Source organism: Oncorhynchus mykiss, chromosome 23 (assembly GCF_057628025.1).
Source record: "Oncorhynchus mykiss isolate SJ-2025 chromosome 23, ASM5762802v1, whole genome shotgun sequence".
Classification (NCBI taxonomy): domain Eukaryota; kingdom Metazoa; phylum Chordata; class Actinopteri; order Salmoniformes; family Salmonidae; genus Oncorhynchus; species Oncorhynchus mykiss.
Window position 1 is genome coordinate 22,384,191 of NC_143044.1, and position 26,658 is coordinate 22,410,848.

The 26,658-nt window shown below is 41.5% G+C and overlaps 1 protein-coding gene across 3 annotated transcripts; it reads right to left on the bottom strand.

The window, feature by feature from the left end:
- Positions 1 to 3: 3 nt before the first annotated feature.
- galm (galactose mutarotase) lies at positions 4 to 25,700 on the bottom strand. Of its 3 annotated transcripts, none has more exons than XM_090217070.1 (7): positions 25,264 to 25,691; positions 23,635 to 23,789; positions 20,462 to 20,668; positions 19,901 to 19,982; positions 16,890 to 17,040; positions 16,528 to 16,702; positions 4 to 390 (listed from the first exon to the last, which is right to left on the bottom strand). In XM_090217070.1, exons 1-7 carry the CDS (start codon positions 25,448 to 25,450, stop codon positions 358 to 360), a joined length of 990 nt encoding a protein of 329 aa, XP_090073196.1. In that variant the 5' UTR covers positions 25,451 to 25,691; the 3' UTR covers positions 4 to 357. The 3 variants fall into 3 exon arrangements, with proteins under 3 accessions (XP_090073196.1, XP_021436421.3, XP_021436423.3); XM_021580746.3 differs by lacking the exon at positions 4 to 390 and adding an exon at positions 5,212 to 7,225 and having other exon boundaries at positions 25,264 to 25,700; XM_021580748.3 differs by lacking the exon at positions 4 to 390 and adding an exon at positions 5,212 to 7,263.
- Positions 25,701 to 26,658: the final 958 nt, after the last annotated feature.

The window sequence follows — 26,658 nt, forward strand, 5'->3', positions numbered from 1 at the left end:
CTACTCATTCAAGGGTTTTTCTTTATTTTAATTATGAAATAACACAATCATGTAGTAACCAAAAAAGTGTTAAACAAATCAAATATATTTTAGATTTTAGTTTCTTCAAATAGCCACCCTTTGCTTTGATGACAGCTTTGCACACTCTTGGCATTCTCTCAACCAGCTTCACCTGGGATTCTTTTCCAACAGTCTTGAAGGAGTTCCCACATATGCTGAGCACTTGTTGGCTGCTTTTCCTTCACTCTGCGGTCCAACTCATCCTAAACTATCTCAATTGGGTTGAGGTCGGGTGATTGTGGAGGCCAGATCATCTGATGCAGCAATCCATCTCTCTCATTCTTGGTTAAATAGCCCTTACACAGCCTGGAGGTGTGTTGGGTCATTGTCCTGTTGAAAAATAAATGATTGTCCCATCAAGCGCAAACCAGATGGGATGGAGTATCGCTGCAGAATGCTGTGGTAGCCATGCTGGTTAAGTGTGCCTTGAATTCTAAATAAATCACAGTGTCACCAACAAAGCACCCCCACACAATCACTGCCTCTGACCACAAGGCACTACAGAGCGTAGTGCGTACGGGCCCAGTGCATCACTGGGGCTAAGCCCCCTGCCATCCAGGACCTCTACACCAGGCGGTGTCAGAAGAAGGCCCTAAAAATGGTCAAAGACCCCAGCCACAGACTGTTCTCTCTACTACCGCATGGCAAGCGGTACCGAAGTGCCAAGTCTAGGACAAAAAGGCTTCTCAACAGTTTACCCCCAAGCCATAAGACTCCTGAACAGGTAATCAAATGGCTACCCGGACTATTTGCATTGTGCCCCCCCTCCCCCTGCTGTTACCCTCTGATTACCATATATGCATCAACTATAGATTCATGTACATACTACCTCAATTGGGCCGACCAATCAGTTCTCCCGCACAGTGGCTAACTGGGCTATCTGCATTGTGACCCACCACCCGCCAACCCCTCTTTTACGCTACTGCTACTCTCTGTTCATCATATATGCAGTCACTTTAACCATATCTACATGTACATACTACCTCAATTTGCCTGACTAACCAGTGTCTGTATGTAGCCTCGCTACTTGTATAGCCTCGCTACTGTATATAGCCTGTCTTTTTACTGTTGTTTTATTTCTTTACCTACCTATTGTTCACCTAATACCTTTTTTGCACTATTGGTTAGAGCCTGTAAGTAAGCATTTCACTGTAAGGTGTAATGTTGTATTCAGCGCACGTGAAAAATAAACTTTGATTTGATTTGATTACCTCCTCCTCCATGCTTCATGGTGGGAACCACACATGCAGAGATCATCCGTTCACCTACTCTGCGTCTCACAAAGACACGCACATTTAGACTCATCAGACCAAAGGACAGATTTCCACCGGTCTAATGTCCATTGCTCGTTGTTTCTTGGCCCAAGCAAGTCTCTTCTTCTTCTTAGTGTCCTTTAGTAGTGGTTTCTTTGCAACAATTCAACCATGAAGGCCTGATCACACAGTCTCCTCTGAACAGTCAAAGCTGTGTAGAAATTATAATGGACCTTTGCAGCTCGCTAATAATCACCAAAATTAAAAATAGACAGTCAGGGATTATTGACAATTCCACAAATTATGGATTAAGGACAATCTTTTGCAAATTTTGGCTGTGAGGATAAATCAGTGCGGCCCTCCGGACCTTGTAGAAGACCGAATGCTGCCCCAGGGGAAAAATTAGTTTGGCACCCCTGCTTTAGCTTACTTAAGTGAAATCAGTTTAGACTGTAATGGCACTCTTATCTCTGATGTTGGACACTGTTTTATGACAACACTGAATAATCATATTTACTTTCATAAAGTTAAGACCAACACAAATTCTACAGGTCACATTCTTTAGATTCAACCATTCAGAGCAACCTTCCACCCGACTGAATAATATACTACAAATCTTGCAATTAGCCCGATGCAATAAAATATATATAGGTTCAAGAACAAGAATGGTATTCTAATCCAATTAAATCCAGCCCAACCACACACACCTTGTCTTCCTCCATGCTAGGAAGATGAACAGTGAAGCAAAAGTAGATTTAGCAACCTGTTAAAATTCAACACCCCCATCTCTCCAAGAGACTAAAAAGGCTTAGGACTGACTTCAGAATTGAAAGTTTTTGTAAATTGAACCAAGGAGAGTTACTATAGCAACACTGCTGCCAATGGCCTTTGACTTGAGTCTCTTAGCAGATTTGACAAAACTTGGTTCAGATGAGAATGAACTCACACTGCTTACAGCTAGAGTAGCCACAAATTGAAATAGGCCACGTGAGATGAATCCAAAAGTGTGACAGGCGCAGACGGAAAAAATACTACTGGGATTTCATTAGTATTCAATGATGTGCTGAAGGAAGTTAGTTTGACAGGCAACTCATTTAGGATGCCACCCTTTCCATTTTGTCCATGATGGTATGGCACAAACACTCCACCCTATATCTGAGGAGACTCACTGACTTGTATTTGCTCATTGGTTAGAGTGCCTTGGTTCAGCCTTTGCCTAAGATACACAATACACATCTGGTTATTTTACTTGTGGTAGAAAACAAACACCAGTAGCCATTCTTAGGCCAGATAGGCAGGTGTTCTCTCCTGATTTCCCCAACAATTCTCAACTTCTCCTGAGGCTTTTCCTTACACAGCCCATCACTGTAATACAATTTTCAAAACAAACTACAACCACCAGACAGACCTGCCGTGGTGATATTTCATGTTTTCCAGTTGAACTAGGAATAATTCATGTTTTCTGCTCTGACAATGAAGACCTCCAATTAAAAGATTGTAGCAAGTGAATGTTAAATTGTAGTTCTAGAAATGAGACAAATATATACAAACATTGCTATCTACAGTATATCAAATTGAGCTTTTTAAAATTGGATAAACGGTCCTTCTTGCCAGACAGTGACTGTGGGAAGAGAGACTACACTAGGGCTCACCAACCGTTCCTCGAGAGCTACCGTCCTATAGGTTCACTCCAACCCTTATCATCACACATTATTCTAATAATTAGCTGGTTGATAAACTGAATGCTGTTAGTTACAACTTGGGTTGGAGCGAAAACCTACAGGAGGGTAGCTCTCCAGGAATAGGGTTGGAGAGCCCTGGACTAGACAAGTACTGCCATTTAGAGGAACATAACGTGTAATTCTCTGAAGGCTCCCAACAGTAGTTTGATATGGATTCATTCAGAATCATTCAGTTAAGAAGTTTGTGGAACTGCAATTCCATCCATTGAGTATATCCATTGAGTATATGGACCCCTACACACTGGTTATACCAATGCTTAGAAGTGTATTCTAGTTCTATTGCCCAAAAACAGTCATTTCTCCCTTTTTATGGGCATTTTTCTGGTCTCTGGACTAAATGGAGAAGTCAGAGAAAAGTTGAAAAGGGGAAGGAAAGGGAAACATAACGCTCCCACAAACCTGATTGTTCATTTACTAGAATGTGCCTTCAGAAAATATTCACACCCTTGACTTGTTTCACATTTTGCTGTGTTACAAGTTAGGATTAAAATGTATTTAATTGTCATTTTTTGTAAATGTTCTACACAAAATACTCTGTAATGTCAAAGTGAAAGAAAAAATATAATATTTCTATTCCGTATCTTTATAATATATATTTTTTTAAAGTCCTAGTCCTTGTCGATGACAAGCATACACATAACATGATGCAGCCAACACGCTTGAAAATAAGAAGAGCGGTACTCAGTGACACTCAGTGTTTATTTTATTTTATTGAATATATAAAACATACAATCTACTTGCAGTGAAGCCACTCAATATATACATCACATTAGTCATCAACAGTGTCCCATCCAGAGCGACCCACAGATGAAACCAGTGTCAAAAATGCAAAAACCAAAGGACAACAAAAATCATAACAGCAAGGCCAACTGAATATGTTTGAGTGCATTTGTGGCACTATTTACATGTGTGCACGTGTTTGCATTTGAATGAGTGTGTGTGTGTATATGCATGTGTACAAACACCTGCACGGTATCAGCCTCAGGCAAACAGGCATTAACTCTAACAATACTGCCCCTCAGTGTCATTCAAACATACTTTTTGTTATGTTTCATTTAGACTTTTATCTTTGACCGTCATTCTAGCCCAGCAACTCCACTCCCACTTGTCCCCAATTCCACATCCCAACCCTCAGCTTCTCTCAGCCCCTCCCATCTATCTCTGCTGGCCACCCTCTTCAGATTTCTTCGCACCACATATATTTCAACTATGCTGTGATGTTTAACATACAATTTGAATCTAATTTAATAGAATCCACAGATTGCAAGTTAAAGATAAATACTTTCACTAAGATTAATAGTATATTAGTAATTGACTGACCCGGTCTCTCCAGATCTCCCAACAATGCTATTACAGTTAATTTTAGATCAATGTTATTCATTTTCAGCCATTCCTGAACCTGAGACCAGAAACAGGCTGAGGGCAATACCAAAACAAATGGTCTATTGATTCTGTATCCTCACAACAAAATCTGCAGAGCTGCGATGATTGTATGCCACAAATATTCAACATTTTGTTGGTGGCAAGAATTCTGTACAATAATTTTAGCTGAAAAGCAAAAAGTCTTGAATCTTGTGTCATTTTATATATCAACGGATACTACCTGTACCATGGAATTGGTTCATCAAAAATCTCTTCCCAACTATTTTGCAATCTGTATGGCACAGCTGTCAACATGTGTTGTGTTGAATTTACCCCAAATATATCCCTTTGTATTCAGGACATCAAGTTAAAAAACAAATTACCACATTTTTTGAAGTTTTACTTTAGTCCCTTATTGCAAACAGGATGCATGTTTTGGAATATTTTTATTCTGTACAGGATTCCTTCGTTTCACTCTGTCATTTAGGCTACTATTGTGGAGTAACTAAAATGTTTCATTTTTACCCATCTACCAATAGGTTCCCTTATTTGCGAGGCATTGGAAAACCTCCCTAGTCTTTGTGGTTGAATCTGTGTTTTAAATTCACTGCTCAACTGAGGGACCTTAAAATTATCTGTGAGTGTGGGGGGTACAAAGATGAGGTAGTCATTCAAAAATCTTGTTAAACACTTATTGCACACAAGTGAGTCCATGAAACTTATTAAGCACATTTTGACTCACATACTTATTTGGGCTTGCCATAAAGGAGTTGAACACTTGTTGACTCAAGATATTTCAGCTTTCATTTTTTATTAATTTGGAAAACTTTCTACAAACATAATTCCACTGACATTATGCGGTATTGTATAGGCCACTGACACAACATCTCAATTTAATCCATGTTAAATTCAGGCTGTAACGCAACAAAAAGTGTAAAAAGTCAAGGTTTGTGAATACTTTCTGAAGGCTCTGTACGTCAAGGTAGAAGAGGTAATATAATGGGTGTTTTCATTGAATTGCAATATAGTCCAATATTGAGTCCCATAATCAAAGACCACTCCAGTGAATACCAATGAGATACACCATTAATACATTCCAGGGAGTTGAATACATACAGTAGCTGCCAAATAGATTGTCACCCTTGCACTTTTCCTAAATAATTCTCTATTTCTTTTCAAATAAATTACATTTAAATAAAACTGTCACCACACCTTATTGGATTTTCAACATTGTGAAACCAAATTTATTTTTGCTAGCTTAAGTTACAAATTCATTGTAGCCATCAGTGAGCTTGTTGCACCTTTCTACTGGCAATTTGGCCCAATCTTCAGTTTTTGGACGCTGGGTTGAACATTGGACTCAAACACCTGATAATCTGCTGATTTCATGATGACATGCGCACTTTCAAGGCCCCCAGTATCAGAGGCAGCAAAGCAAACCCACAGCATTATCAAACCACCCTCATCTTTAATTGTGCTCTTTTCATTAAATGCTTAATTTGGTCGTCAATAAACACAGCACTGATCTGTATTGCCAAAGAGATTTAATTTTGTTTCATTTGTCCACAGAACATTTTCCACAGGATTAAGGCTTGTTGAGATGGGTTTTTGAGAGATTCAAATCAGGCTATCTTGTGTCTCCTTCAGCAGTTTAGTCTTTCTATTTTTACCTATGACCAAATGAAGCTTACAAAGAAAAGAACACCCTCCCTACAATCAAACATGGGGGAGGTTTGATAGTGCTGTGGGGTTACTTTGCTGTCTCTGGTACTGGGGGCCTCGAATGTGTGCAAGACACAGTATCATGAAATCAGCAGACTACCAATGTTCGACCCAGGGTCCAAAAACATACTCTGTTGAAGGTTGTGGGTCTTCCAGAAGAACAACGGCCCTAAACACACATCAACAACACCATGGAATGGTTTAAGAAGAAACACTGGACTGTTCTAGAGTGGCCAGCGAAGAGATGAGGTCTGAATCACATCCATAACCTATGGCGAGAGCTGAAAACAGCAGTTGGTGGAGGGCATCCCTCAAACATTGAAGAATTAGAACAGTTTTCTGCTGAAGATTGGGCCAAATTGCCAGTAGAAAGGTGCAGCAAGCTCACTGATGGCTACAATAAGCATTTGTTGGCAATTATCAAAAGTTATTCTAAATATAAAATGATTTGATAAGAAATAGGGAGAAAAAGTCCAAGGGTGACAATATTTTGGGCCACAACTGTAAGAGTAATGGAGCAAAAGAGACCCTGTCTACCCAAAAACAAAGGAAAGTGGAAACTAATTTATTTATGCATGTACTGTACTATTTATGTAAGTTTAAAGCCTAATTTGAACAGGGCCCAAAGCCAACTTCAAACGGTAGTGGATATTACAATGTTTAATGCAGTAAAAGTCCAGCTGTAAAGAGGGGAACAAAGCAATGTGGAGGATATTGAGAGTCAAATTGGTACTGTACCTGTGCGTCTTTATGAACTCATCACCTCTAATCATGTCATCATCATCATCATCATCATTTTAATTTCAAAATCATTACCTGTCCATCTCAGATTGGTTCTTGAATACTACAAAATCAACCTTCTGATTTGAGTGTAAACAACTCCTGTTCCATGTTGCTCCATCCTTTCACCAGCAAAGGATCAGCTCTGATCAGTGGCTGGGATTCTGATTGGTCGCTCCCTGCTTGATGCTGACCCCTGACCCCCCCCCCCCCCCCCCCCTCTCTCCGTCAGGCGGTGGAGAAGGTGAAGCGGGTGACGTGGCGGTACTGCTCCCCTGGTCTCAGCAGAGCATCGGGGAAAGAGGCCTGTTCATAAACATAGGGTCACAACGTCAAGGTCCCACCTGAAGAACAGGACACAGGAGGGTCACATTGAAGACAGAAGCAAGGTTTCTGTCTGTGTCGTCTTTTGGGAGACTCATTGGCAGGCTAAAACTGGTTACTAGGTGCATGCAACTGTAGAATTGGTTGCTAGGAGGTTAGAAGTGAATATGGAGGAGGTCTTTCTGTTGGCCCAATGTGTGACATGACAGACAGCTACAATGAGTCAGTATCTCAAAGTGAGGTTCAATGGATGTGCTGAACGAACAAACACACCCCACTGGGCACAGACCTCAATTCAACGTGTATTCCACGTTGGTTCAACCAGTGTGCGCCCAGTGGGACACAAATAAACGTACACCCGCACCCATGGTGTTTCCCATCACATGGACATGGTCAGGTTTAAGGAACTGGAGAAGTATCTGAACAGAAAAAGGGAACTGAGGTTAAAACATGGACTGGCTGACATTGTTCAGTCTGAAGAAGACAAGAGGCAGAGTTCAGTTCAAACCTCTCCATGTGAGGGTGTGTGTGTGTGGCTACCACTCTCTCCTCATCTCCTGTTTTGACTCATCCTGCACTCTGTGTTCCCACCCACACTCTCCTTTCCTCCCCCTCACCCTGTTTGCTCCAACTGCAGTGTTCTCTGGCTCCCGTATGCGCAGCGGTTTGATACTGTGTGTATGTATGCATGTATGCAAATGGAAGTGCTTCTCAATCTGTCATTTGCCTGTGCACTTTGTTCTTGAGCTCAATCCAATGCAAATGGCCGTATCTCTGCATGGTTCCCTGTCTCTCCTACAGTACAGAAGGGCAGGGGCCAGACCTGGCGCTAGCGAACTCTGAATGTGACCCATGTAGCGGCAGGCAACTCAAATGGCTGTAATTACCGGACAGCAAACCCACCAGCAGCTGTTAAAATCTCAAGCTGACAGCACTTTTGCACTGTTTTCACTGTAGCTGTATCCAATCTACCAAGACGGCAATATTTTAAGGGTACTGTACACAAGTCCTCTACTGGCAGCTTCATTCAATAGTACCCGCAAAACATCCGTCTCAACGTCAACAGTGAAGAGGATGCTGGACTTCAAGGCAGAGTTCCTCTGTCCAGTGTTTGTGTTCTTTTGCCCATCTTAATCTTTTTTTTTTTTGGCCAGTCTGAGATCTTTTCTTTGCAACTCTGCCTAGAAGGCCAGCATCCCGGAGTCGCCTCTTCACTGTTGAGGTTGAGACTGGTGTTTTGCAGGTACTATTTAATGAAGCTGCAAGTTGAGGACTTGTGATACTCAACTAGTCTAAAGGCCAGTTTTTTTGCTTCTTTAATCAGAACAACAGTTTTCAGCTGTGCTAACATAATTGTAAAAGGGTTGCTGATAATGGGCCTCTGTATGCCTGTGTAGATATTCCATAAAAAATCTGTAGCTTAAAAACTACAATAGTCATTTACAACATTAACATTGTCTACACTGTATTTCTGATCAATTTTATGTTATTTTAATGGACAAAAAAAGAAGCTTTTCTTTAAAAAACAAGGACATTTTCTAAGTGACAACAAACTTTTGAACGGCAGTGTATGTATTTAGGGATGTGTGTGTGTGCATGCCTTCATGAGTGCTTGTGATTCCCTCTGTTTAAGCTAGCCTTGTTAGCCAGGTTTCAAACACTCTTCTTGCCTATATGCAAATACCCACAGAGTACGTAAACACTTACGTAAACGACAGAAATGGGGCTCATAGACCTGTACAGTTCAAATAAAATGTTATTGGTCACATACACGTGTTTAGCACTCATGAAGGCATGGCAAGCGGTACCGGAGCACCAAGTCTAGGTCCAAGAGGCTTCTAAACAGCTTCTACCCCCAAGCCATAAGACAATCAAATGGCTACCCAGACTATTTGCATTGTTGGTTAAGGGCTTGTAAGTAAGCATTTCACTGTAAGATCTACTATACCTGTTGTATTCGGCGCATGTGACAAATAAAATTGGATTTGTTATTGTGGGTGTAGCGAAATGCTTGTGTTTCTAGTTCCGACAGTGCAGTAATATCTAACAATTTCACAACAAATACCTAATACACATCTAAGTAAAGGAATGGAATTAAGAATATCTAAATATATGAATGATCAATGTCAGAGCGGCATAGACTAAGATACAGTACATAGTATAGAACACAGTTGTACTGGTCCTTCCTCCTGCTCATATTTAATTCACTCTACTGACACTGTGGGCAAGAAGAGAAGCTGTGAAACTAATCTCCACAAGGCTAGCACAGCAAGAGGAATGGAGGAACAGGATTTATGGAAATCAACCTCATGCAGCCTTCTCCTACTTAAAAGGCCAGTCTTCCAGCCCAGAATTCAATTTCTCAGAGTTTGATATGGATGGATGTAAAGACAAAGAGAGCCTAGAGAGAAAGATGGATAGAGGTGAGGCAATAACGTGCAGGGCAGGCGAGAAAGAAGAACAGAGAGAGAGGGAGAAACAGTGATGGAGAGAGAAAGAGAGAGATGGGGAGGAGAGAGAAGAGACAGTCCAGGCGAGGGAATGAGTTACAGTGAGGACAGAAGAGAGGAGTATACAGTGCTCAGTAAATCTTTCATGGTCTCCATAGCAGGCACTCCCGTTATAAGCTGATGCTGTGATTACTCAAGCAACAATTACTGCCATATATCTGCTGGCAGCACAGGGGGCCAGCAGAAAGAGAGGGGCAGAGTGCATTATAACTACAGAGCAGGATTGGACAGCCTTCACATTTTGCTGCCTTAAAATGAAATCTAATAAGGTATTACATTATATTTTTTGTCCTATAGATGATTTACACAACCTACTCCACAAGTGAAAGAAAGTTAGAGAACATTTTCCAATTAATAAAATAAATGAAGATGTCTTAATTGCGTATGTCTTGATATCTTCACACCCCAGAGCTAATACTTGGTGGAAGCACCTTTGGGAGCCATTACAGCTGTGAATCATTTTGAATCAGATTCTACCAACTTTGCACAACTCTTAGCTAGGGCTGTGGCGGGCACAAAATTGTCAGCCGATGATTGTCAAGCAAATAACTGGTCGGCCTCACGGTAATTGACCTCTAATTAACATAAACACATTTAGCTTCTCCTGGCTTCCACACATTAGAGTTAAGAGAATGCCAGGAGTGTACAAAGCTGTCAAGGCAAAGGTGGCTACACTGAATGATCTAAAATAGATTTAGATTTGTTTAACACTTTTCTGGTTACTACATGATTCCATATGTGTTATTTCATAGTTTTGATGTCTTAACTATTATTCTACAATCTAGAAAATAGTAAAAATAAAGAAAAACAATTGAATGAGTACCAAACTTTTGACTGGAACTGTATATTCCTGACGTAAATCTGCTTAAAACAAATGAAAGACAAGCTTTGCATATTGCTGTCCATCAATGATTCCCAACCAAATTTACTGAGCTTGAGCAATTTTTACAAAGTGTGCCTTCAGAAAATATTCATACCACTTTGACTTATCCCACATTTGGTTTTGTTACAAAATGGACTTAATATATGTTTTTCCTCACCCATCTTCACACAATACCCCAGTGAAAACATGTTTAGACATTTTTGCAAATCTATTTCAAATTAAATACAGAAATATCTCATTTATATAAGCATTCACACCCCTGAGTCAATACTTTGTATTAACACTTTTGTAGAGATTACAGCTGTGAGTGTTTCTGGGTAAGTCTTGGGTAAGAGCCTTCCACACGGATTGTACAACATTTACCTATTATTCACATCAAAATTCTTCTGTCATATTGGTTGTTGATCATTGCTAGACAACCATTTTCAGGTCTTTCCATAGATTATCATGTAGATTTAAGTCAAAACTGTAACTCGGCCACTCAGGAACATTCACGGTCTTCTTGGTAATCAACTCCAGTGTAGATTTGACCATGTATTTTAGGTTATTGCCCTGCTGAAAAATAGATGAAATGAATCTCCCAGTGTCTGATGGAAAGCAGACTGAATCAGGTTAATCTCTAGGATTTTGCCGGTGCTTAGCTCCATTCTATAGATTCTTTATCCTGAAAAACTTCCCAGTCCTTAATGACTTCAAGCATACCCATGTAATATGTTCTATTGGACTGAACACTTTGTATTCAGGACACAAACAGATGTATTGCTTTGCCACATTTTTTGAAGTATTACTTTAGTGCCTTGATGCAAACAGGATGCACGCTTTGGAATGTTTATATTGTGTACAGGCTTCCTTCTTTTCACTCTGTCAATTAGGTTAGTAATGTGGAGTAACTACAATGTTGTTGATCCATCCTCAGTTTTCTCCTATCACAGCCAATAAACTCTGTAACTGTTTTAAAGTCACCATTGGCCTCATGGTGAAATCCCTGAGCAGTTTCCTTCCTCTCCAGCAACTGAGTTAGGAAGGACGTCTGTATCTTTGTAGTAACTGGGTGTATTGATACACCATCCAAAGTCTAATGAATAACTTCACCATGCTCAAATGGATATTCAATGTCTGCTTTTAAAAAAAAACTAATCTACCAGCAGAATACCACCCTGTATCCCACTGCTGGCTTGCTTCTGAAGCTAAGCAGGGTTGTGGTGGTTGGTCCCTGGATGGGAGACCAGGAGCTAAATACCCAATCTAGCACTCATATGGTCACCTAATCATCCCCAGCTTACAATTGGCTCATTCATCCCCCTCTCCCTTGTAACTACCCCCCAGGTCATTAATGTGAATTTCTTCTCAGTCAACTTGCTTGGTTAAATAAAACTCAACCAATAGGTGCCCTTCTTTGCGAGGCATTGGAAAACCTCCCTGGTCTTTGTGGCTGAATCTGTGTTTGAAATTCACTGCTTGACTGAGGGACCTTACAGATAATTGTATGTGTGGGTTACAGAGGTGAGGTAGTTAAAGCCAGCACCATCCCACTGCTGGCTTGCTTCTGAAGCGAAGCAGGGTTGGTCCTGGTCAGTCCCTGGATGGGAGACCAGATGGTGTAGGAGGCACTTTTTCCTCTGGTCTAAAATAAAAAATCCCAATGCCCCAGGGCAGTGAGTGGAGACACTGCCCTGTGTAGGGTGGGATGTTAAACAGGTGTCATTAAAGATCCCATGGCACTTATTGTAGGGGTGTTAACCCTGGCTGAATTCCCAAGCTGTCCTTCAGACCATCGCAGTCACCTAATCATCCCCAGCTTACAATTGGCTCGTTCATCCTCCTCTCCCCTGTAACTATTCCCCAGGTTGTTGCTGTAAATGAGAATGTGTTCTCAGTCAACTTACCTGATAAATAAATAATTCAAAAATCATGTGAAACACTTATTGCACAAAGAGTGAGTTCATGGGACTTCTTAAGCACATTTTTGCCCTAACAAAGGGGTTGAATACTTGTTGACTGAAAACACTTCAGCTTTTCATTTTTAATTAATTTGTACAAATTTCAAAAAACATCATTCCACTTCGACATTATGGGATATTGCGTGTAGGGCAATGACAAAAAAGCTCAATGTAATCCATTTAAAATTCAGGCTGTAACACAACAAAATGTGGAAAAAGTCAAGGGGTGTGAATACTTTCTGAAGGCACTGTATGTTGCCCTAACAGTTGTGCAAGGTTGGTAGAATCTGATTCAAAATGTTTCACAGCTGTAATGGCTGCCAAATGCGCTTCCACCAAGTATTACCTCTGGGTTGTAAGCACATATGCAATCAATACATCTTTCACTTTGAAAATGTGAACTAGGTTGTGTAGATTGATAAAAACATTTACTGTGCAAGGGGTTTGTTGACTTTCACTAGTGACTGTATGCTGTCTATATGGGCAGTATACATATGGGCAGTATATCAAACATTAGGAACGCCTTCCCTCACAACAGCTTTAATTCGTCGGGGTATGGACTCTATAAGGTGTCGAAAGCGTTCCACAGGGATGCTGGCCGATGATTCCAATGCTTCCAACAGTTGTGTCAAGTTGGCTGGATGGCCTTTGGGTGGTGAACTATTCTTGATACACATAGGAAACTGTTGAGCGTGAAAAACCCAGCAGCATTGCAGTTCTTGACACAAACCGGTGTGCCTGGCACCTACTACCATACCCGGTTCAAAGGTACTTCAATATTTTATCTTGCCTATTCACCCTCTGAATGGCACACACACAATCCATGTCTCAAGGCTTAAAAATCATTCTTTAACCCAACTCCTCCCCTTCATCGACACTGATTGAAGTGGATTTAACAAGTGACATCAATAAGGGATTATAGCTTTCAACTGGTCAGTCTATGTCATGGAAAGAGCAGGTGTTTTTAATGTTTTGTATAATCAGTGTATATGATTTGCTGCTTTCTGCAGCACACAAACACAACCTCAGATGTAAAAAGTATATCAATAACAAATGTCTGGTTCTTTAAAATGCATGATTACAGGGGCCAAAGTGTACATGTACAGAGCAAGGGCAAATGTTTCAATAATAATTCCATGAAGTCCATGAGGCTCTCATCTCTCTATACTGTATTTCCAACCTATGTGTAAAACTGTACTAGTGAACTGCTGGTCAGCTCAGCCATGCAGGAGTGTAACTCTAGCCAAGGGCAGCCAGCTCACTGATAAGCTGAAGCTGCCCAATGAATCAAGAGCACAAGAAGTCAAAGCACTCTATTACATTGCATGCTACAGGGGTTAGGGGCTCTGGCGACAAGGAGAAAACTCAATACTTGGGCTGTCCCCGACTACAAAAAAAAATATTGTCGTCCAGTTCTTTCGACCAATCGATTGGTCGAAATGTTTAAACTTATTTTTGCATATATAGGCAGACACACCCTATGTGTTTGAATAAAATCAACTACATATGCACTGAGCTTGTCTGATGCTTTAATAAGCACACGGTTTTATCAAATAATTAAGACACACAAATGACTCAAGAACGAGCCCAACAGTCACACCGTGTTAAAAAAATAACAGCGAGTCTGCTCTAACGGGAAAAAATTGTAAAGCCTTTATTATAACATATCAAATATTAAAAACAGCCAAATCTGTGACATTGCTTTATCCGACATTTTGTCATTGCATGAGGCTTGGTGCTCACGGAATCACTAGGCTATTAAACAAACACTCAAACAGGTAACAGAAGCTAGCCTTATTTCTATAGATATACATGGATGATTTATAAGGCCAGGCACATTTAACAGGAAGTCTATTGATTATAAACCTAATTAAAGTGGGGTTACCTCTCTCCTCAATTTTCTTAGACAATTAGGCTAAGGCCAGGGCTGTTTCCTCGTCTCTGCTGCTGCCTCCACCACATTGTTCTCAATCCTAATGTGCTGATTTGTTATAAAATAATATTCTATTTATTAGTGTTGAACAATTATTTTGCATAACACACCCAGTCACACACGCGCACCTACACACTTTCCACCCGTTCTCCATTCCCCCTCTCCTTCCATCTGTAAAGTGGCCTCTTCCCCTCCCACACACTTCTGACCACAATCAATTTCCCATGATTCCAATCTGTGCTCTTAAAAAATCTCCATCAACTCACGGAACCGGTCCTCTGCTCTTACACAACCTTCCTAAACTCCTTTACATCAACATTATATGCACCACGCCCTTGAATCTCCTCTATACACCAACTACAATCTCTACATTATGCTTTTACTGCCTATACACCAACTACAATCTCTACATTATGCTTTTACTGCCTATACACCAACTACAATCTCTACATTATGCTTTTACTGCCTATACACCAACTACAATCTCTACATTATGTTTTTACTGCCTATACACCAACCACAATCTCTACATTATGTTTTTACTGCCTATACACCAACTACAATCTCTACATTATGTGTTTACTGCCTATACACCAACTACAATCGAGTCACGCCATTCGAGCTGTGAAACGTTTCTGCTCTCATGTATACCATCTTCTAACTGTAACTGACTGCCATTGCCTTTAGGTTCTGTTTTACACGGAACCCAAACCGGCTGTGCGCGTGCGACATAAATGCATAAATGCATAAATGTATTTTGTCCCCCCACACCAAATGTGATTACTTCACGCAGGTTAAAATATCAAAACAAACTCTGAACCAATTAAATTAATTTGGGGACAGGTCGAAAAGCATTCAACATTTATGGCAATTTAGCTAGTTAGCTTGCACTTGCTAGCTAATTTGTCCTATTTAGCTAGCTTGCTGTTGCTAGCTAATTTGTCTTGGGATATAAACATTGAGTTGTTATTTTACCTGAAATGCACAAGGTCCTCTACTCCGCCAATTAATCCACACATAAAACGGTCAAACAAATAGTTTCTAGTCATCTCTCCTCCTTCCAGGCTTTTTCGTCTCTTGACTTTATATTGCGATTGGCAACTTTCATAAATTATATGCATTACCGCCACTGACCTCGTTCGTATAACCAATGAGGAGATGGCACGTGGGTACCTGCTTCTATAAACCAATGAGGAGATGGGAGAGGCAGGACTTGCAGCGTGATCTGCGTCAGAAATATAACTGATTTCTATTTCAGCCCATGGCAATGCAGACGCTCGTTGGCGTGTGCGAACAGTGTTGTCAGCCTGTTAGACTTCAACTCACCCGTTACAGCTCATCAAAGCATTACACATAATTACAAAGCAAGTATGATGAGGATGATTCACTATATGAAGGTCTGTTGATCAGTATGAGTCCATTTGATTTTACTTTCATAAGAAAAATCTGTATGTAACTAAACTGCTGGGCATTTGCAATGTTAGATACAAAGATAATCTAATGAACTTCTAGGCTTAATTTTTCAGTAGCAGTGTCATTTATCATTTAGTTAATGGACACATCATTAATGTCGTACCTTAACAGTAGTTATTCAAAAAACATACTAGAGTGGTGAATTAAGACGTCAAGTCTTATTAGAGATAATGGGCTGTGAGGAGAAGGCTCAGGAACAATTCAAATGTGTGTGTGTGTGTGTCTTAGCAGCCTGCCTTGCAGTGATTAAAATACATGTCGACCCACCAGACTTAAATAGGAGAACAGTACTGACAGTGTGTAATGTTCCTTGTCAATACAAAGTCTACAACAGCAGTAGTTAAGCCCATAGGCCATTTGCAAACCACGACTGTGGCTAAACATCAACTTTCATTCTGCAAGTATTTCCATAGTTGATCTCTATGGTTGCAGCCTACACAGACTACTATTATTGAACCATGGCCAAGTTAGCTGGCTCTTGCTCTCCCCTCTACCGCTGATCTACTCCATGCATTAGTGAAGGACTACCTTAAAGGACAGCGTACCTGGTTGACAGCGTCAGGCCAGTTCTGTGTCTCCAGGCAGAAGGCACTGTGTTTAGGATAAGAGGCGCCACCCTTTCCTTTAAAAGAGCCATCCAAGAAGTTGGCTGTGTAGAACTGGACGCCGGGCTGAGTGGTGCTGACCTCCATAACACACCCACTCGCTGGGTGAAATACCCTAAAAAGAGAGAGGGAGGGCAGAGGTGAGGGTATGGTAGGAGAGAGACAGTCACTCAGTTATCCAAGGTTGTAGCTCGGGCACTGTGCAGTGTTCATGCATTTTCTATGCTCTGAAAGAGCACTACTGATGCTTTATCAAGAAACAGCAAGACTGCACTGTACAGCCCAACATAGTTTGGCCTCACCTTGCACACATGCGCTCTGTCCAAGCATCTCCAGGTGATGACAGGCAGAAGTTGTGGTCGAACCCAGGCCCAGGCACTTCTTTCAGCCGTGGGCCAATCAGAACTGGCCTCCGAAGGTCAAAGGGTGTGTGCTCCACTGGTCTGACCTCGCCTGTAGACAGAGCAGGGATAGAGCTGGGTATGACAGTTTTGACATGAATAGGGCTGAGGACCTGGACACATCACCTAAATTAACTGGCAAACATCCAACGCCAATAGGCTTTCAAATTCATTAGCAAGGAGACAGAAAATGAACTGAGAACGACACACATCGCTATTGAAACAGTGAGGATATTTGATTATGTCAAACCATCTAAAATAAACCAACATTAAGCTCCCAATTCCTTTGAATGTATTCTCTCTTTCCTTTAGGAAATACCTTTGTAACATAGAGAGTGACTTTAGGAGGTGGTATGAAGGACAAACAGCCCCTTTCTCCTTGACAGCATACTAATGTCAGATCACATTCTCGGTCTTATTAAATGCTGAGCAACTCAAAGGCTTCTCAGAGAGCCTGCCCACCCCCAAACCACCTCCTCGTTGATCCCCTTGCAATTTCACAGGCCAAAAATATCACCATGACGAAAGTGGCTATCAATCAGATCGGCTTCCTCATTTATCCAGTGTCTCAACAGGAACTGAGACAGGAAATTAAACTAGTGACATGATACAGAGGGCCTTTTACATGCACAACAAAAAACTATCCAAACAGACAACACAGAGAAGAAACAAATACAACTACAAAGATGACTTAATTAAGTGATTACGTTTGAAGAAAATAACGTGAAGGCTCCTCAAGGTTCTATCAAGTGGCAAACTGGTTTGTGGGATGTATTCTAGTCTGGATCAGTGAGTTGTAAACTGGTTTAGAGTGTTTAGGGGCTGTTGGTATAGCGCTTGATGTTCTGGTATGGTAAGAAGCATCTTAGTATGGACTAGAGGGCAGCAGGTGCATTTGTTTGGTGGGAGGGGGGGGGGGGATAATGGATTCTAGATTAGTGTCTGGTTTTCCATTCCGATTTCGATTCATTTTATGTTTTTGCAAGGACACAATCGCTCATTTTCTCTCTCGATCTGGAGGTATCAGTCTGGGTTCGCATCTGACCACCTGACCTCTAACCCCTGGGCCATTCAAAATGAAAAATACACAGGTGCTCCAACAGGCTCTTACTCTCAATTTCAAACAAACAAACAGAGGCATCAGCTGGAGCAAGCAGAACATGTATCTAGAATCTCCATGGACTAACATTTACTCTAAATCCCAAAGCCCAATTTACTGCGGCTCCAAAACCGACTCTAAAAATAAACAGTCATTAACTATTCTGTCTGCACCATTAGGCCGTCCCACGGGGCGGACTGGTAATTGAACTGTAATGAATGTGTTTATTTAAAGGTCTGGATAGGTTAATCTGGAGTACGTTAATGATTATTCTAAAACTCAACAGCGTTAGACCTCTGTCTAGTAGTGATAGTCTCATCTTTAGGAGAGGAGAAAGAGAGAGAGAGAGTGGAAAAGGAGACTGACATTGATAAAGACAGACAGAGTCGGTAGAGAGAGATAGATGACTCCTGCATTTAGGAGAAGAAGAACTGGCTGTCAGTCACTCTGCTATAATGGCCATTTATCCCTCCTACAAACAAAAAAAAGACTAGGATTCACCATCTACTCCTCCATACCTGTGGTATTACCATTCAAATGACCCTGGCAACATTAACCAATAGGCCAAAGGCCTAACCAACTTCTATTCTATCCGTTCCTAGAGAAAAGATGACTGTTCTGTGCAAATCATTCACATTTTCATTGCGGACTGTTTTTGTGTAATTTAGGCACTCTAGGAAAAGATGGAAAAATCATTATTTCACACTACATTTTAGGCAGTGCTGTGGTCCCTCCACTCATGTGGGTGAAACATATCTGTTTCTCTGTGGCGTAACGTCATGCAGACATTGCTAATGGAGCGACGCTTGGACTCCCTACTAAATTATTACTGAGTCGTGCTGCTCTGCCCAGCTGCTCTCGCTCTGCTGATTAAGCCTGATGGAAGATTACAGCCTGAATCCCATCAATCCACTTCCATTATGTTGCACTGTGTCAAGTCTTTGACATCCAGTTAACAATCTATAGTCTTATTCAGGCGATCTAGTATTGTCTAGCCGCATGCTGTGCCCTAAATGTTATACTAAAGTCAGAGAGAGGGAGAGAGCGAAAGATTACATTTTGGCTGAAATTGCTTTCTGCTATATAATCAATTCGGTCAACTGATAAAGTAGGGGGTTCTTATCAGTGTGTGTTGATGCAGACTTTTAAGGCCTTAACCTAAATCTTTCCCAACAGTTGTTTAACCATTTTTTTTTGTCACTCTTCTACAGATTATAATTTGTAGAGCGAGAAACAGTGCGAGGGTCCTGGAGCACACTCAATCTGAAGACTGAAGGGAAACACTTGTCTGCTATCTGATGCATCTGACTCTAACATGCATCAGTCAGAGTCGTATTTCTGAGTTTGGAGAAGATTGTTATCACAAATTTGCTCTCCTAGAACAGAGGCCCACAGGTTGTGTCTGTCTGTCAGTAAGAAAATATAACCACTGCTTCCTGAAAGCTCAGTGTGTCTGTCTGCAGCGTGAGGGTCACACACACAGGTCAACACCTCATCCTCATTATACACCTCAACAGGGTAGGAGACGTGATGCACACAGAGTAAAGGCTAACTTGACTAGTGCAAACATTCTCTCTTTAATACAAACTTATTCCAATTAAAAATCATTCAGCTGAGTCATGTTGTGTATGTCTGACATGCTCACTTCTGAGAGGTTGGGGTTAGGATAGGGCAGGTAATATTCTATACATGTAATTATCCTATCTGGTATTTTACTCCGGGAGCTTTTGAGACTATTCTATAAGAAGCAGTTTTTTTCCCTTGTGATACAAATATCATTTATTTAAAAGAAAACTGTATTTTTCTCTCTTACCAGTGGGGATCATGACGTCATCTACAGGCAAATATGTTGGAGCGTTTATGGACACTTCATGGTCGTATATGTCAGCTGAGCCCTGTGCACACGCAGACACACACACACACACACACACACACACCTTGTTACCATGCTGATGGATGCTATTAAACAAAGCTCAGTTAGCGTTAGACTAAAAAGCACCTCAATCTCAGCCCATGCACGCTTCTGAGACACTGTCACTCAGAACGTGCACTCTCTTGAAACACTTTTATTCAATAACCCCGTTACCACTCCGTTGACAGCAGAAGAGACAAGGAGATACTGAGGAGGAGGTGCGTATGTGTATTCCACAACATAATGCCTGTGGGCAGTCAATAACCAATCACACTGCAATCACACGATGACGTCTGATTTAAATACTGACACAGAATAACAAAGCCAACAATATAGAAAGAGTTTGCTTTTCTCTGCCACCAAGGAGCCTTACCAGTGATTGGCTGGTTCTATCCATACATTTTTAACACGATTTCACTGCATAATTGTCTGACAGAGGACAGCTCCTCCTCATCGTCCTACCTGTCCAGCCAGGTTGAAGTAAGAGTGGTTGGTGAGGTTAATGGGGGTGGTTCTAGTGGAGCGGGCCTGGTACTGAATGCTCAGTGTGTCCCCCTCCAGGGTGTAAGTGACAGAGGCCTGCACCTCCCCGGGGTAATTCTGGTCTCCGTCGGGGCTGGTGAGGGTAAGCCGCACCCCGCCCTCCACACCCTCACTTCCCCATATCACCTGGAACACAGCACAGCACAGGGGCAAATCAATAAATCAATTACATTTGAGTCCTTTAGCAGACGCTCTTATCCGGAGCGACTTACAGGAGAAATGTGGGTTAACTGCCAAAAAAGTGATTCCCCAGTTCTGCCTCAAATCCATGAGCTAATCCTGTATGAACTAGAGCTGAATTCAAATCTTACAAACAATGGAACACCTTTGTTATCATCTCCCAGCATTATTGTGTTTGACCTTAATCCACCGTCTAAATGTTCTGAAAATGTTCTGATCCTCCATGGCCCACACTGCAGCTGAATGTTATAATAGGCACTTTCAGTTACTAGAGAGAGGAAGGGAACGAGAGGGAGGGAGGGACAGAGAGACAGAGACAGAGAGGAGAGAAAGGGTGCGATGGGAGATAGACAGCTAGAGGGAGAGAAAGAAAGATAAGAGACAGCGGTAGCGGGGTATAAAGGGGGGGGGGGGGGGGCGACAGAGAGACAGAGACAGAGAGGAGAGAAAGGGTGCGATGGGAGATAGACAGCTAGAGGGAGAGAAAGAAAGATAAGAGACAGCGGTAGCGGGGTATAAAGGGGGGGGGGGGGGGGCGACAGAGTAGGGTGAATTGGTCATAGGAGGAACCTGTCAATAGGGAGCCTGAAGCACAAGGACATGATGTACTAACAACAAGCTAAAAATGGGGTAGCATGCATCTGCAAGGCTCTGATACATCTCCTGGAGCTAATCTCTCTCCAGCCTTCCTTCTACCCCCCCCCCCCCCCCCCACACACACTTTCTCCATGCCCATTCTCTCTCTTGCTTTCTTTCTGTACCACAGCAATTCTTCCACCTCTCTCTCAGTGGAGTGCACCGTCAAATCTCCCCAGCAGCGCTTATAAAAATAAGTATTCGCTCCACTGACAGCAGCCAATGTCAAACACTGCCTGCAGTTAATGCGAAGCCCCTTTGATTGACAGCTGGCTCTGGCCCTCTGTAGCTTACTCTCAGCTTGAAATAGGAATGTCATCAAGACTTAAAGTATGATGCAATCTTCTGTTTGCCGCTCCTTTTATAACCCATCAGTTTGTCATCTCCATCATGGTGCTACCAGTGCTACCTGCTATTTACAACTAGCAGCCCTTCAGGGTGCTAGGGGATGAGTCATGGTGTGATCTGGAGGACACCTGTGGCTTGGCAAAAAGAACAAGAGTGGCCTCTGCATCTGTCTGTAAAAAAATCTTTCCATGCTAATTGAGAATGCGACAGTTGCTAAGTGACTACAGTCAGGCCTGGTTGCCATCTCTCTTCAGCGATTACATTCCATTACTTGCCACTCCATAACAGAAGCCCACCATGTCATTGTCATGTGGCCTTGGTTTCTATCTACAACAGATGTGAATGAGATCAATCTGTGGTCCAAGACAAGCGTGTGAATGGAATGGTGACACTGATTTGTAACCAGAGGACTTCTAGCTGAGTTTAAAAGTGAGGGCTCAGGATTTTGGGCTCATGAGTAATCAACTTGACCTGAAGAAACATCGGGCACTATGGGGTCTATGGGTGTATGAATAAAAAAAGCCTGGATGAGACATGATATGAATAATTCATGATGTTATCTTTTGTATCCTTGGTGATAGGAACAGGAATGACGACAATTTGAATTTATATCATGCAATTGCAGTGTTCTTGGCGCCGCATGGATAATAGAGTCCGACCCCCGAGGTGAAAATGGAATGATGAATATGACTGATCTATTACAACTCAGTCTGAGCTCTGGTTTATCAAATATCACTGCTCTTCCCTGGATAAAACAAAATCTATTCTTTTAAAAGTTGTTGAAAGAAAACTAGGACTGCTTTTGACTTTAACAATATTTCTGTTGTTATACCACATTTTCACACTTCTGATACAATCTCCCAGGGAGACGTAATCAAAGAGAATAATAAGTATGTGAATATTCGCAGCAGACTTCAAAGGCGCTAATGTTTGATCAAATCTGGGAAAGATGGAGCTGAATCTGCTAAAAGACTATGCACAGACATCTCACCAGCCAGATGGAACTATAGAAAGGCTGGTGTGTCTGTCCTCTCTCTAGCTGGAGAGTGCAGGGGCTTAGATAGCTTTCTCTTTATGGAGCAGTTAGCAGATACTATAGCCGAGTGCTATTTCCGGGGGCCATTAGCCGAGTTTATAATGCCTATAATTGATTCAGTTGTAATGACGCAGTAGTGAACACTGAGGCCTACGGTTGGATGGTAACGGTGTTTTGTGCAGCACAGCTTAAAGTGGATCCATCCATGGCTTCCATACAGGGCTGATTAAAAGGCATGTAGTGTGACCGACAGGGGAGAACACTCATAATGTGCTGACCACAGAGAAAAACACAGGAAGCATTTATGTCTAGCAGATTGAACTCATTCATATAACAACAACAAAACAAAAAATATATGTTTTATTTAAAAAAGATTGATCCTACTGCTGCAATAAGGCATTTGGGCTCTTTATTCCTGTGTATTCTCCTGAAGTCACAGCGCAGCGCCGAGATATGAGGAAAATCAAGGTAATCATTTAGAATGGACTGCACCTCCTACACACTGCAGAAGACAGATTATACCCAGGTCCTCTAAAGAAAGGTTAAGAAAATGTCTCCTGCCCAGTCATTCAGGCTTTTAACAGCACCAGGTTGCTGTCATCATGACACACATTACATTGATAACACACTACCTAGACACTTCAATTGCTCTTTTGCACACTTGTCCAGCACTGTAATTTTTTACTTATTTTCATTTGGGGGTAATCAAGAACGATCTCAACTCATCTGTGTAAGATAATTGTCAATACAGTAGTCATGTTGACGTCTACACTACGGTAGATAGCGTTAGTGAATCCTGTCTTAATATGCAAGTGCATTCCATCGAGATACTTCAACTTCCATTTCTATGCTGCAGTCTGTGTGTTTCCATGGTTCTGTTGGTTGTTTTTACCTTGCTGAAGCCCCTCAGTCCTCCATGGAGGGAGTTAGGTCCATTATTGATGGCCAGTTGATAATCCTTCCCGTCGACCACAAATCTGCCCTTGGCGATCCTATTGGCTACCCGGCCGATAACAGCACCAAAGTACTTGGGGTTGGCTAGATAGCCTGCAATAAAACAGTTGAGCCGTGTCATTGTTTCTCATTCAAGAGTCACACAGATATCGCACATAAAACAGCACATTGGCTCAGTGTTTACCATGCGCATCACATAAAACACTCTAGAGACTTTAATATTTGAAATAAAACTCTTAGCAATAATCAGCACAAGCTACACACTCTCTCCCTCTCGATTGGTGCAGGCTCTTTGCTTTTAGTTGTCATATCATTTCACCATCCTGTTATCAATTCCTCCCGCCTTTCAGTTTTGATGAAACCATACATTTTTTCTTTTCAGAGGCTGATTTCTGTGTGTCTTCTGCTGACTTCAGTATGTCAGAGACACACTCACATTAGCACTTTAAAACTAATTTCATAAGTCATCAGAAGGTCAGTAGGTCAAAGGTCTGATTATGCCCCCCCCAGTTCAGAGACTGCTAACCCTATTGAGCATAGCTAACATGTGTCAAACACCGACCTGGTATCGGAGCATTTTGTACTATTCTGTACGTAAATCCAATCGAATTCCTTTAGTTTGTGTACGTCCATCACCCATTTCATATGATATGTTATGAATTACAATTTGTATTATATGTTAAGAATTAGCTAAATGTGCAATATGTTATGAATTACAATTTGTATTATATGTTAAGAATTAGCTAAATGTGCAATATGTTATGAATTCTAGCTTGGTCGCTAGGTGGCTAACGTTAGCTAGCTGGCTAACATTAGCTAGACTAGGGGTTTGGGGTTAAGTTTAGGAGTTAGGTTAAAGGGTTAGGGGGTTAGCTAAAAGGGTTAAGGTTAGGGGAGGGTTAGCTAAAAGGGTTAAGGTTAGAGTTAGGGGAACGGTTAGCTAAAAGGGTTAAGGTTAGGGGAAGGGTTAGCGAACATGCTAAGTAGTTGCAAAATAGCAAGTAGTTGAAAAGTGGCTAATTAGCTAAAATTGTCCTTGATGAGATTTGAATTCGCAACCTTTGGCTTGCTATATGTATTAAGTAGCTTAGGAGTTAGATTAAGGATAGATGAAGGTTTAGCTAACATGCTAAGTAATTGTAAAATAGATTTAAAAAAGTAGTTGAAAAGTTGCTAAAAATGTCCTTGAGATTTGAACTGGGCGGTCGTTGCTAGAAGTTTGCGTTATACACCCACCCTTGTTTTTGTATTAAGTAACCATCTGTCCTATGTAACCATACCAAACAACAAATCATCCAATTGAGTGTCCCGGATTTACATTTACTATGTTACGTCTAGTCTATGAGACCAGGCTGCGAACACTGGAAACTTAGTTATTTCGCTAACATTAGTTAGCCATTGGCTCGCTAAACTACCTCTAACTTCCTTCATACTGGACACAGACACATATAAATGGTATCCACGATTTCATCTGACTCTGGGGAAGTAGATAAAGGAATCATTGGCAAAATCCCGAAGTATCCCTTTAAGTCAGCTAAGCATGGAGGAATTCAAGATCAGCACTTACCCTCAAGATCATCATAACCCAGAACGATGTCATTGACCTCTCCATTCTTGCCTTTACACTTGATGGCTGTTATGATGCACCCTAGTGTTATGATTTCCACTGTGATGTTAGACGATTTCAGAATCCATTTCTGTACACGTCCTTCTCCCGGTACCTCACCGAATTCCTCCATTAGTACCAGTGCCATGTTGCCTCAACGTCAGACTTATCTTTGACACGATTTCTCACTTTGATCATATGAACTTGCACACGGAAATGGTAAATTGTCGTCAATGGGCAATAAAGAAACAATAGGCTAGTAACATTCTCACGTCACAAGAAACTTTATTGCAAGTTCCAAATGAAAACACGTGCGTAACACAAACCATGGACTTTGCAATACAATGTACAAATGTTCAACGTTTATGATATTTGCGTCCGTATTTTATGACGTAATGATTGATGTCATCAGAATAGGACAGAATATTTGTAGTTCTATACATTAACAGGAGGTTATTGCAGTATACCTACAATACATATCAGTATATGTATTAGTAAGTAAACGTAACTGTTTTCACACGATTAAGTAGACCCACAATAAATGTAATAATATACATCTTATTCAGAGATTAAACTGACAGAACCAAGAAATGAATTAATTTGATCTGTTTTCCAAGTTCTCCATTCCTGTAAATGACCTCATCAGTCATTTGTGTGTTGCGGTCCCAGATGCCCTTTCCTGATGGCCATTATGGCAGCACATGTTTTAGGCAGCTGTGCTCTTGCAGGATCTAATCCCATGGTCCACTGCATCTGATGATCTACTTTCCCTGTTGCTCGGCCATGCCTTCAGTAGAGGGCACAGAGGGCAGATCCAGTCATCTCTCCCCAGAGAAACAGACAGGGTGTTGAGATGCCATGAACAACAATGGGTTTTGTCATCTGGTGTGATGTAACAATGTTAACTCCACATCCACTGGAGATGTCATGTCACACCTGAGGGGCTTTTTCCTACCCACATGACAAAAAAAAGCACATGTCTACCACTCAACAACACATGGAAGCATTCTGAGGGTGGAGCACAGTGAGTGATGTTATTTTAAAGCTCCCCCTCTTCCCTTCCTATCAGCAGCCGTGGTGGAGACCGAGGCCAAATTGGTTCAATTAAGATAATCATTATTTGAATCAGGTAGCAAACCACTCAAACAGCCTCCTGAGACGGACAAAGACTAAAATAACCTTCAGTCAGAGAGAGAGGGGGTGGGGAGAGAGGGACAAAACGAGAGGGAGGGTTATATCTGAACTCTGACAGAACAAAGCATCAGGCTGACCACTTACAGATAGAGAAATTAATTGCTGATTTATAATTATGTCAAATGCAATGCTTTACTCTTCTACACTGTGCTGATAACCACA

What these genes read in the sequence shown, in the direction of transcription:
- galm (XM_021580746.3), bottom strand. Translation starts at nt 25,450, where the DNA reads ATGGCACTGGTACTAATGGAGGAATTCGGTGAGGTACCGGGAGAAGGA. An exon ending in ACTTCAACCTGGCTGGACAG is followed by an intron (nt 19,983 to 20,461) that starts GTAGGACGATGA and finishes GCGTGTGCACAG; the next exon opens with GGCTCAGCTGACATATACGA. An exon ending in TGACGTCATGATCCCCACTG is followed by an intron (nt 17,041 to 19,900) that starts GTAAGAGAGAAA and finishes CTCTGTCTACAG; the next exon opens with GCGAGGTCAGACCAGTGGAG.